Source organism: Anopheles moucheti, chromosome 2, assembly GCF_943734755.1.
Source record: "Anopheles moucheti chromosome 2, idAnoMoucSN_F20_07, whole genome shotgun sequence".
NCBI lineage: Eukaryota > Metazoa > Arthropoda > Insecta > Diptera > Culicidae > Anopheles > Anopheles moucheti.
Genome location: NC_069140.1, coordinates 2,121,183 through 2,131,843, shown reverse-complemented (window position 1 = coordinate 2,131,843; position 10,661 = coordinate 2,121,183). Strand labels below are relative to the sequence as shown.

At 43.9% G+C, this 10,661-nt stretch overlaps 1 protein-coding gene across 1 annotated transcript; it reads left to right on the top strand.

Moving 5' to 3' along the window:
• The first annotated feature begins 1,961 nt into the window (after nucleotides 1-1,961).
• LOC128309998 (innexin inx2) lies at nucleotides 1,962-10,352 on the top strand. The gene is made up of 2 exons (XM_053046525.1): nucleotides 1,962-3,819; nucleotides 9,935-10,352. Exon 1 carries the CDS (start codon nucleotides 2,199-2,201, stop codon nucleotides 3,273-3,275), a length of 1,077 nt encoding a protein of 358 aa, XP_052902485.1. The 5' UTR covers nucleotides 1,962-2,198; the 3' UTR covers nucleotides 3,276-3,819; nucleotides 9,935-10,352.
• Nucleotides 10,353-10,661: the final 309 nt, after the last annotated feature.

The following is a 10,661-nucleotide window of genomic DNA, read 5'->3' as shown; positions in this document are numbered from 1 at the left end:
ATTAAATGCTATCATTTAAAAAATAATCAATAAAATTTGCGATTAATTATGCATTAAACCGATAATTTCTTGCGAGTCACTTTTCAATCCATCCGAAAGCACGGCTAGGGTAATGCGCATGTAGTAGTGAGAAGCACGGCAGCAGCGGCGCAACACACGCACACTATGACAGCGCTTGGACGCAAGTGGGTCATTTAAAACTCTTATAATTGTCCCCAAGTAGACCCTTAATTGACCCTGTTGTTTTTGTATGGGATTGCATACAATTTTGCCCACTGGGTAGTACCAGCCGAGCAAGATGGCGCGCAACTTCGTATGCAATGTTGAGCAACATTGCATACAACAGACCGCTTATATACACACTGTATGTCCGTATTGTATGTATTGTTAGGTATTCACTGAAAATCAACACCTCAACTAAGATATGTTCATGGGCAATGATCCGTATAATACGAAGGGCAACAATTATAATTACATCAGCCGAAATCAAGATCCCCTTTTTGGCAAAAAAAAAATTTCTGTGCCAGTTGCAAGTTCGAAAATTTTAAATCCATGTTCGAATTTGCTCTCTGTCTCTTTTCTCTTATTTATCTGTCCTTTTGGTAAAAGATTTTTTAGCCCCGCCCCCTCCCATAGGGTTTGAAGTTTCCCTGGACATATTTGGTGTACTATGGGCTCAAATTGATCATGATGAGAGAAATTAAAATATTTATGGGGTTTGTTGCAATTTTTGTTTTCGTTGCTCTTATAGTGAAAAGCAATTCTGTTTTTGAAAATTATGAAAATTTATGGAAATATATTTTCCAAATATTATATTTAAAGCATTGAACTTTTTAAATATTAATGATATTTCAATTATTATCATAAAAAATCTACATCAGAAACGTTATAAATATTTTTTTTTAATTTTTAAATGGAAAATACATTGTTCTAGCATATTTTTAATAAGGTGTTAATTAAATTTTTCATGAATACATTCTAGCGTTATATACTACTACATATTTAAATAATTTTAATGAAAATTCCATGCGTGACGTGTGCAAAAACTTTAAGTTATAAATTCTTCATTTAATAAAATAGCTCATTTACTAAATTTTATCTTAATTTCGACTGCATTTTCTTTTACGTACTGTTTAAAACTACCATTGCAACCAGAACAAAAATTAAACAAAAAACTTTTTTTTTGTCCCCGCCATGACTGCGCTCAGTCCATTGCGTCTTGTCAAAATTGTGTCAAGGGTAGCTTCGAACCCTATTGGGCGTGGGACTACAAAAATCTTTTACCTAATCTTTTACCGTCTTTTTTTCCTGAAATGGGCTCTGTTGAACTATGGAATGAAAAATTTAAAATAAGAACAGTGGGATTTTTATTTCAACAAAATGACATAGTATTGTTATGTTACAATATTGTACATCCAATGTTTCTGATTAAGCCTCAGTCCAGTGGGCTTGACAATGAATTATTTTTAAATTTATTTCCAACCGTCTTCTTCCCGTGCCTGTTTCATTTTTTATTTTCCGTTGTTTAATAATCCGTTATCAAACAGTGGAAATTTGTACGTCACCTACCGGTCACAATGCACTGTGAGAACAACAGTGCGTTCAATCGGCCACATTCATCGCAAATATCATACACACACATCCAGCAGCATCGACAATTTTTTTACGACATCAGTGAAGGTAAGAGGTGTTGCAGTGCATGCTCCTCGAAAAATACCACTTTTTGGTATAAAAAACCAGTTTTATCTTTTGTTTGAACTCGAAAAGTTTTTTAGAATTACAAATGCATCGTTTTAGATTAGAAATCAGTGAAAATAGTGTACGCAGTGAATGAAATTCGTTGCCCAGTAATCGCATCTTTTGACAACGCGTCACCATTGGCAACAGCGCGTTATTTATTTCATCATCCGTGTGTTGATTTTCGATTCTTTTGTCTTTTCGTGATTATTTACAGTGCATAGCGTCGGTAATAGCTACTTTATGCGTGTCACAAAGGGCACGCCGTGATTTCCGTAGTACGCCGCAGTACACCCCTTCCTTCCCTTGTTCGGAGAACTTTCCTAGTGCGGTGTCTGGTGAAGCGTCGCGTCGTTTGCGCTGATTAGGCGTATTTTGACTGTAAAAGAAAGTGTGACTGGGTGATAATTAGCGGGAGAGTGTGATTATTCTTTCCTAAAGCGAAGTGTGACGGCGGTACCATGTTTGATGTGTTCGGATCCGTGAAGGGTCTGCTGAAGCTAGACCAGGTGTGCATCGATAACAACATCTTCAGGCTGCATTACAAAGCGACGGTCATCATCCTAATAGCGTTCTCGCTGCTAGTCACCTCGCGACAGTACATCGGTGATCCGATCGATTGCATCGTCGATGAGATTCCGCTCAACGTAATGGACACATACTGCTGGATTTACTCGACGTTTACCATCCCGAACCGCCTGACCGGAATCGCTGGCAAGGATATCGTGCAACCGGGTGTCGCAAGCCACGTCGACGGTCACGATGAGGTGAAGTACCACAAGTACTACCAGTGGGTGTGCTTCGTCCTGTTCTTCCAAGCCATGCTATTCTACGTGCCCCGTTACCTATGGAAGACGTGGGAAGGCGGTCGGATCAAGATGCTGGTGCTCGATCTCAATATGCCCATCATGAACGAAGAGGCGAAGGAGCGCAAGAAGATCCTGGTCGACTATTTCGCGGACAACATCAAGGGACACAACTTCTACGCGATGCGGTTCTTCTTCTGCGAGGTGCTGAATTTTGTGAACGTGCTTGGTCAAATTTACTTTATGGACTTTTTCCTCGACGGAGAGTTCTCGACGTACGGTAGCGAAGTGGTACGTTTCACTGAGATGGAACCGGAAGAGCGTGGTGATCCGATGGCCCGTGTCTTCCCAAAGGTGACCAAATGTACGTTCCATAAATATGGTCCCTCGGGAAGCGTGCAGAAATTCGACGGACTGTGTGTGCTGCCGTTGAACATCGTCAACGAGAAGATCTACGTGTTCTTGTGGTTCTGGTTCATTTTGCTCACCATTCTGACCGGCATCTCGCTGATGTACCGCTTTGCTGTGATCATGATGCCCAAACTGAGGCTGCTAATGCTGCGCGCTCGCTCTCGGCTGTCGGGGCACGACGAGGTGGAATTGATCGCTTCCCGGTGCCAGATGGGCGATTGGTTCATATTGTATCAGCTGGGCAAGAATATCGATCCACTTATCTACAAGGAGATCATCTACGATCTAGCCCAGAAGGTCCAGGGCAAGGAGATCGTATAATGAGGAGGAAATCGAAGGAAGGATGGGCTGAGTAAAAGGAGCATGAGCTGAACGTGAATCATCGTTCGGCTGAAAAATGCATCCGCTCCAGTACATCTTTGTCTTCCCACCTTCACCCCTATCTTCTCCTCCGTTGACAACACCCCCAACAGGCTACATTTCCTTTCCTTCCCTATCAACCCGCCCGATCGAGTAGAAAAGCCTGAGAAGAGAAATGCCGAATGAATCATTGAACTTAAATCTACTCTGGCAAACGTCTCTGCATCATCGTCATATTTCCCCAATCCGAATTCGGATAGGATACCGAAACATCATGCTCCGAGTTCGAAGAAGCAGCGAAAAGGCAGTACGATTTGCGAGGTTGAGAAGATGTCGAAGATATTCAAACCACCCGCACCAACCAGCCAGGTCCAGCATCTTCATCGCACCGAGAAGTCAAGCGAGGCAGCAGAGAATACACGAATCATTTTATGCCGTTTTTGCTTCATCGTCTTTCGTCGATCTCTTTCGGCCGTGATACCGTGGAGGATAGAACTCAGTTCAGGTGAGGATTGAAACACATTAGCCATCGCACACTCGCGCATCCTACACTCGATTGCCCAGCTCAAAGTCTATAAAACAACCAACAACAACTACTACTCTCAAGCTTCCAAGAGGAACTAAAGTGCAGGAAATGTATGGTACCACCTGTGCGGGGTGGTACTGAAGGGTGCGAGGCACAGCCCCACCGAACTCGAGGAGGAGAAGCATTGATCTGCAGGCGAAAGCGCACTTTAGCTAGTTACCGGTGGATGGTTAAATTATTGGCATTTCCTTTTCCACCCTACGTCTGTCGACCTCGCCAACGACAACTTCGGGTTTTGGGAGGACGGAGGAGGTTGGGATTGGACAGAAGGAAGCTGAATTTCGAATCATCCCCAATCAATCGTTGGAGATCGCCCCGATCGGTGGTGTTGCTTGATCGCACTTTTGTTTTTGAATATGCATAAGCACGATCGCACCATGATTCATAATGTCGGTGGCCGTAGGAATAGCGAGGATTTCAAATACGAAATGAATCATACGCATAGAGGACATTTTGGAGTAGCGGAAGGTTTTTAGATATCTGGTGACATTCTTGGGTAATGTTGCTCCATCGGAAATAGACATTTCTTATAAGCTTGTTTTGATGTGGGACTGATAATTGTCAGCTATAAGTCGTATAATAATCATCATTCAAGTGAATAGATCGCATCGAATAATCCGTCATTGCAGATAAGATACCGATATAGGCACACAAGTGCTGAGCGTGATGGTGAAGGAACTGGCAGACAAAGCGAAGAACTCGCCTGGATAATCGATCATTTCGAAGCGAAAGCAAAGGATAAGATAAGGGACAGCGAAAAATCGGGGACACTGCAGACTCTGCGCGAGTTTGTCGCCATCGGATGCATCTCCGTAACCTGTTTTAGAGGCGTCGCGTTGTAGGATACATTGCATGTAGATGTGTTGTCCCGGTGCGGCTTTACACGGTGGCGACGTACTTTAGCCTTTTGCTTGGTCTGGCCGAGTCGAATCTCGCAGCCTGCGGAGAGAGCGCTCGCGCAGGCAGATCTTTCGTTGCTCACCGCCTTTCGACGATCATCTTGCATTTGCGCTGTTGCCGTCATTTCCATTCCCATAGAGAGCATAGACCGCGCAGCAATGCTGCGTGATGGTGTGGTGCTTCATGGCATTATTGCCACACGCAAGCTTGTTATGTTCTTTTTCCATTCCATTCTCGTACACGGGTTGGGAGTTGGCGTCCAGAAAGAAGCGCGCGCGACTGATTGAAGAAGCGAACCTGTGGAGCCTTTGCGCACGATGAACACGGGAACCCTCTCACTGCAACTGGAGCAAGGTACCGAAGAAAGGGTGGAAAAGGATGGGAGGAAAATAACAACACCACGGGCAACGTCAGCCCGCCGCCGATCAGTTCCCGGCTGTCGATCGCAAAGTCGGTTTTGGAGAACGAGTCGGGACTAACAGCAAGAGCAGAGGGCAAAAATAACACCAACGAGTTGGCCGCTCGCGTTGGTAGCTCTGCGTTCCCATGGATCCACACGCGGTATGAGTGTGCATCCGTCGATCGATACATGATGTGTGTGTATGTTGGAGGGGTAGTTATGAGGGGATGAAGAAGCGGTAGTACGTTACCACCGGTGAGCAAAGAACTCTGCCTAGGGGTTTTTTCGGGTATGCGTTTTCTTTTATGAGACGCTACGTTGTTGCTTCTTCAACCCGCGGTTTGTTGACTCAAATCCGTCTCTCTTTCACTTCTCTCATTCGCTACTTGTTTCAAACTCTTCTTTATTTCATTTTAGGTGAGATTTGTGCAGCATATTGAACATGCCTTAAAAGCGTATGCTTGAAGCCAGGCCACATTTTGGTTTGGTTGTGTGCGTTTTATGCTTCCCTTTTGCCCGAGCGAACTGCGTGAGGCAAGTAACATTGGCCTGGGTCGACCGTGTCTGCCTGCGATGGTCGACCATTTTAAAAGGCTGTCAGTCCCCGGTAGTGCTGTCAGCGGCGAGCCCAGTTTGAAAGTCATCGGTTTGGAATGCGACTACCCGTGAAAAAAAGCATTGCCTCGCGCATTGGCTTTGTATGCGTGTTGCATGGCGGTGCACTGGTTCAAAGACACCTTGTTTTTTTGCACCCTTCGAAGCCCCGTGTCTCACGTGCGATCGTTGCGTCTGTTTCGGTGGTTTGTTTCATTCCTTCTAAACGACCACAATTGTCAGTCGCGAGAGGCTTATTATGTTTTGCCGCGTAATGACTGCTGTGCTCCGTTTCAGCGATTGTCTCCCCGTTTGTTCCCCCACCGGACAAAGCAATGTTGAACAACAAACCAATGAAATAATGGGGGTTGCAACGTTGGGACGGGGGTGTGTGTGTGTGTGAGAGAGGGCGAGGGAGGAGGGAGGAAGAGGGCATGAGAGAGCAACGGATGGAAGTGGAGATGGGTTAACATTGAATTGACCCTTCGGTCGACGTCGACGTCGTCGTCGTTGTGAGACCTCGATGGTATGGTTGTGGGGAGGAATTTCCTCTCTCGGACAGATACCACACCTCACCTTCGTTGGTATCGTCAAACGGAACGACGATCATCCAAGGGGGATGAAATTGGGATTGGTTTAAATTCGGATCCAGTCAATTACTTGCCACAAGCTGCTACTGCGTTGTGGCTTGCGATGCTGCCGATGCTACTGTTGCGTCTCATACAGCTTAGAGCTGATTTAGTTCCCTTCGGAATAAATCATTCCAATTTAGCCAGACGAGATCACCATTGACCATGTAATCGAAAGATTGCTTTTTGCTAACAACAGCTGTTGAGCGTGGCAGGTTCGTCACCTGTACGGGACAAGTGATTTTACTTGTGCTGTAGGTCGATACGATTTTTACACGTTTCATTTGCATTCACTCTCTCGCATGGCTGTTAATGTAGAAATCAAATAAAGTGGTTGCTACGAGAGAAGAAAAAAAGGGACCATTCCGGAGGGCAACATGGCCAATTGAATAATCGATTGGTCCAACCTTCGCAACCGTACGATCTTCGTCTACGTGTTTGTGTGTATGCACAAGATATGCATACATGTACACGAACACGTATTAACTCGTTGCATACACAAACCAAACCAAACGAAGAAAAAAAAATCTCCAACAAGAGTTGCAAATAAAAAAACTCCTGAAGCCATGCCAGTGCGTCTATCTCCGTCGCACGGTTGCGCACTTTGCACGGAACTAGTTTAAACCAGATTCTTGAGGTCCAATCGACCATCCCCCGCCCCTGCTCTGTACGCGCAGGCATAAGCATCTGCATAGCATAAGAGCATTCGACCTGCTTTTTTCCATCTCTCGTCCGAGTCTCGTGTAACCCTGGGGGTCGATTATTTTACCGCTTTTGGGAACGAGAATCGATAAATTTGCCTCCGCTACTACTGGCCGCTTGCGCAGCATAAATTGGGCGACAGTTGGCCACGCGGTAGCGATGAACATGTTTTACGATCGTTTGATCGATCGCAGCACCTTTTTGTTTTATGCGTTGTGTTGCATGTTGGGGAATTCTTTTACCATTGCCATTTTTGTGATGCACTTTTTCCTTTCATCCTTTCTGGACATTGCCTTCCTTTTTCTGGAGGCTTTCGGTTGAAACTGGTTTCTTTGGTGGACTGGGTTTCACCCATGATAATTCGTCCGGCCTCGTTCGTCATGTGTTTCATCAAGCTTGATGACATTGTTATGTCTTCGCACTGCTATGCTATGGCACAAAATATGTACTGTTGCAAGAGAAAGTAAAGTGGTAGCTGACGTTGGCATCGAGTCGTAGCGAGATGTCAATTTATCCCTTCCGTTTAGCGAGTCTGCCAAGTTTTTTTTTTAGTTTTGCAGCACAGACCACAGAGGTGTGTTTCAATTATTTTGCATGATGTGGTACAACCAACGGCTTGTGTTGAGAAAAATGCAAGTAATTTCAATGATTACCTTTAAATTAAACCACCCCGGCCCAAGATGTCATTTTCATTAACTTCCATAGTCGTAAATCTATCTTTTACTTGACTCTGCCATCGCTTTATCAAGAGTAATTAACAAACCTGCAAATGCCAAACGGTTGCGCAACATCACCGTTCTACTCGTCCCCCACGTTTCAGAAGTTGAGCAAATTCTCGCAGAACAGCAAGTGACGTTTACAAATATTTTGTCGCACACCGCCGGTATGATTTGTTACGATTAAAAGATTTCTCCTCAACCCGCAGAGAAGGGCAAACAAAGACCTTCGATTGCGCGCGTGTTTAGTTTAGCGTGAAGGGAAACGAAGGGACACGGGAACAATCCTCCAATGGAGAAGGGTGGAGGAATAGTGGTGTTCCCATTCGAGTGCCCAGCTCGAGAATGCGACAAGCGCGGCTGTTGCGATGTGTGAGTGTGACTGGATGGCAGTCTTTGTGACCCAGTTGAAAGCATAACGACGTGGACAAAACCATACCCACCCCTATTTCATTTGGAACTCCACTTCCAGCGTGTCTTAATTGACGCCTACAGACGAGAGTCTCATCTCCACAAGCATTTGTTCATTCCGTCCCAGGGAGGTCATATGGGAAGTTATCAATTATTTACTTTTTTGCCTTCCAATCCGCCATCCATCTTCGCCTCTGGGTCCGGAAGGCTCAGTGGACAAGAGAGAAAGAGAGTTCCAACTAACAACGCGTGCCAGCATTAATGCTAAAAAAGTTGCACGAGATTGCGCAAATGAGCGTCGATCAGCTTTTTGGTTCGTAATCAGATGAATTGCAAGTAATGTGCCATATGTGTCAAGCAATAGTTATTATTTATTAGCCTTTTGGATTAAACATAGTAGAACATAAACATATCGCACGCACCGAAAAAAAAAAACAACAAACGATCGTTCCAGTTGGAACTCTTCTTATAGAGCAGAAAAGAAACGAAGATGTTATTGTTTTATTTTAATTCACACATTTGCTTACGAAATATGAAACGAAATTGCTTCGTAAATAGCCGTAGCGTCACGTTGTTTATTGTTCTCCCCCTTGCTTTTAACCTTCAGTGCGTCGGTTTGTTCCAAGAAGTTATTTTTTGTTTAAAATAAACATTATGTATCAAACGACACATCACACCAATCAGATAAATGTTTCACTTTACACACAGTTCTGCGGAGCAGCGGTACCGATAAAAAGACAAAAGCGTGACGGTTTGTTTATCTCGGCGACAAAATCATTCTGTAAATATTGAAAAAATGTCGTTATCATAAAAGGAATTCCTTCTTATTCACAATAGCATACGTGTTGGACGAGTGCCCCGCATTCGGTCACGACGGAACAGTCTGTGGAGGTAGAAACTCCATGCGCTTTGATAGTCGAAATAGGTGCACGTGTTGGTTGATAACCGGTCTATTTATTTGCACCAAGCTTATGTTTCAGGGCGCCAGGTTGATTCTATCGCTAAACGGGCGAATAATCACGTACGCTGGGTCGAAATACATGCTGGGCAATATGCTGGTGACATTGGTTCACACCTCCTGTAACTTTTTCAACGAGGTATCAGCAAAGGGTAATTTCCTTATCAATAGCTGCATAGTGGAATAAACGAACTCATCGTACACATTCAATCACTTTGTCGTCTTCGTTGGACGGTGCACACTATCTAATCATCGGCTAACTGCAGATTTACGGCAACCTCTTCACCTGGCCGATAATTCTGAATATTTTTTATTGCCCTACGTGAGCAATAGCAATGCATCCTACCACAAAGTACGCACGGGAAGTTACGTTTAGCATTGTGTTTGCAAAATATCAACACCTGCCTGTACGCTTGTGTATGTGTTTTCACAATAGCAACTGTCTGACTAATGTAGCTTTAGTACCATGAAACGATCTAACACTTCCGCCGAAGTTATCCAATCAAGCCGGGTGTTGAATTCTGCCGAAACACGTGAGTCACGTTAGCGTCAATTTGATACGAATTCGTTCCCGGGAGTTAACGGAAGGGACCGATAACGTAAACAAAACTTCCGCATAAGCCGCTATCTTGCAAAAATGTCGAAAATTGCAAAAATTTCGTTATCTTATCGATTTCAATGCGATTAATGTATTGTTTGTATCTATTTCTCCTTCATCTTACAGATTATCTATCAGACGGTAAAACGCACACACAACTCACATTTCTTTCTGATAACTGGATCGTACTACAAACGAAAGAAACCCATCGCCAAGATTATGGCTTAGCTGTGGAATCAACCGTTCGATGTTCGACCCTGAAAGGAGCTAGCAGAAACACAGGCTGCTCTCGTCTGTTTTGGAACCCACCTACGATACTGTGCACTGTATTTTCTGTTTGTTTTATTTTAGTGAACCTGCTGAAAAAGACAATCGAGAAGCTGTTCCATATAAAACGCACGAATGCGAACGAAAAAAAGACGAGATGCATACGAAGATGTCATAAAACTCGAATTAAAAACAGTTAATAATGTGCACTGGAATTGCTAGAACGAAACAAAAAGTAGAAAGGAAAAGAAAGACGAAAGCTTCGAAGACAATAAGTAGTGCAGTAGGGAATGAACAGATAATTCACGAGGTAAAACTTTATATTTTCGAAACATATTTACACTGTACCGCACCGACACATTCCTAAAGACGAAACCTCAATGACTGTAACGATGATGATAGATTTTGCCCATGAAACGATCTTTACACTGGATTTCGATGAAATGATTCTTTTTGATAGTTTTTCCACAATTTTTATAAACACATGGAAGCTAGACCTTCGCGCATAGGTCTATTTTAGTGAGTAAGGCACGTTAGTACAGGTAGCGAGCGATAGTGAAAGAAGATCGAGGCACACACACATTAG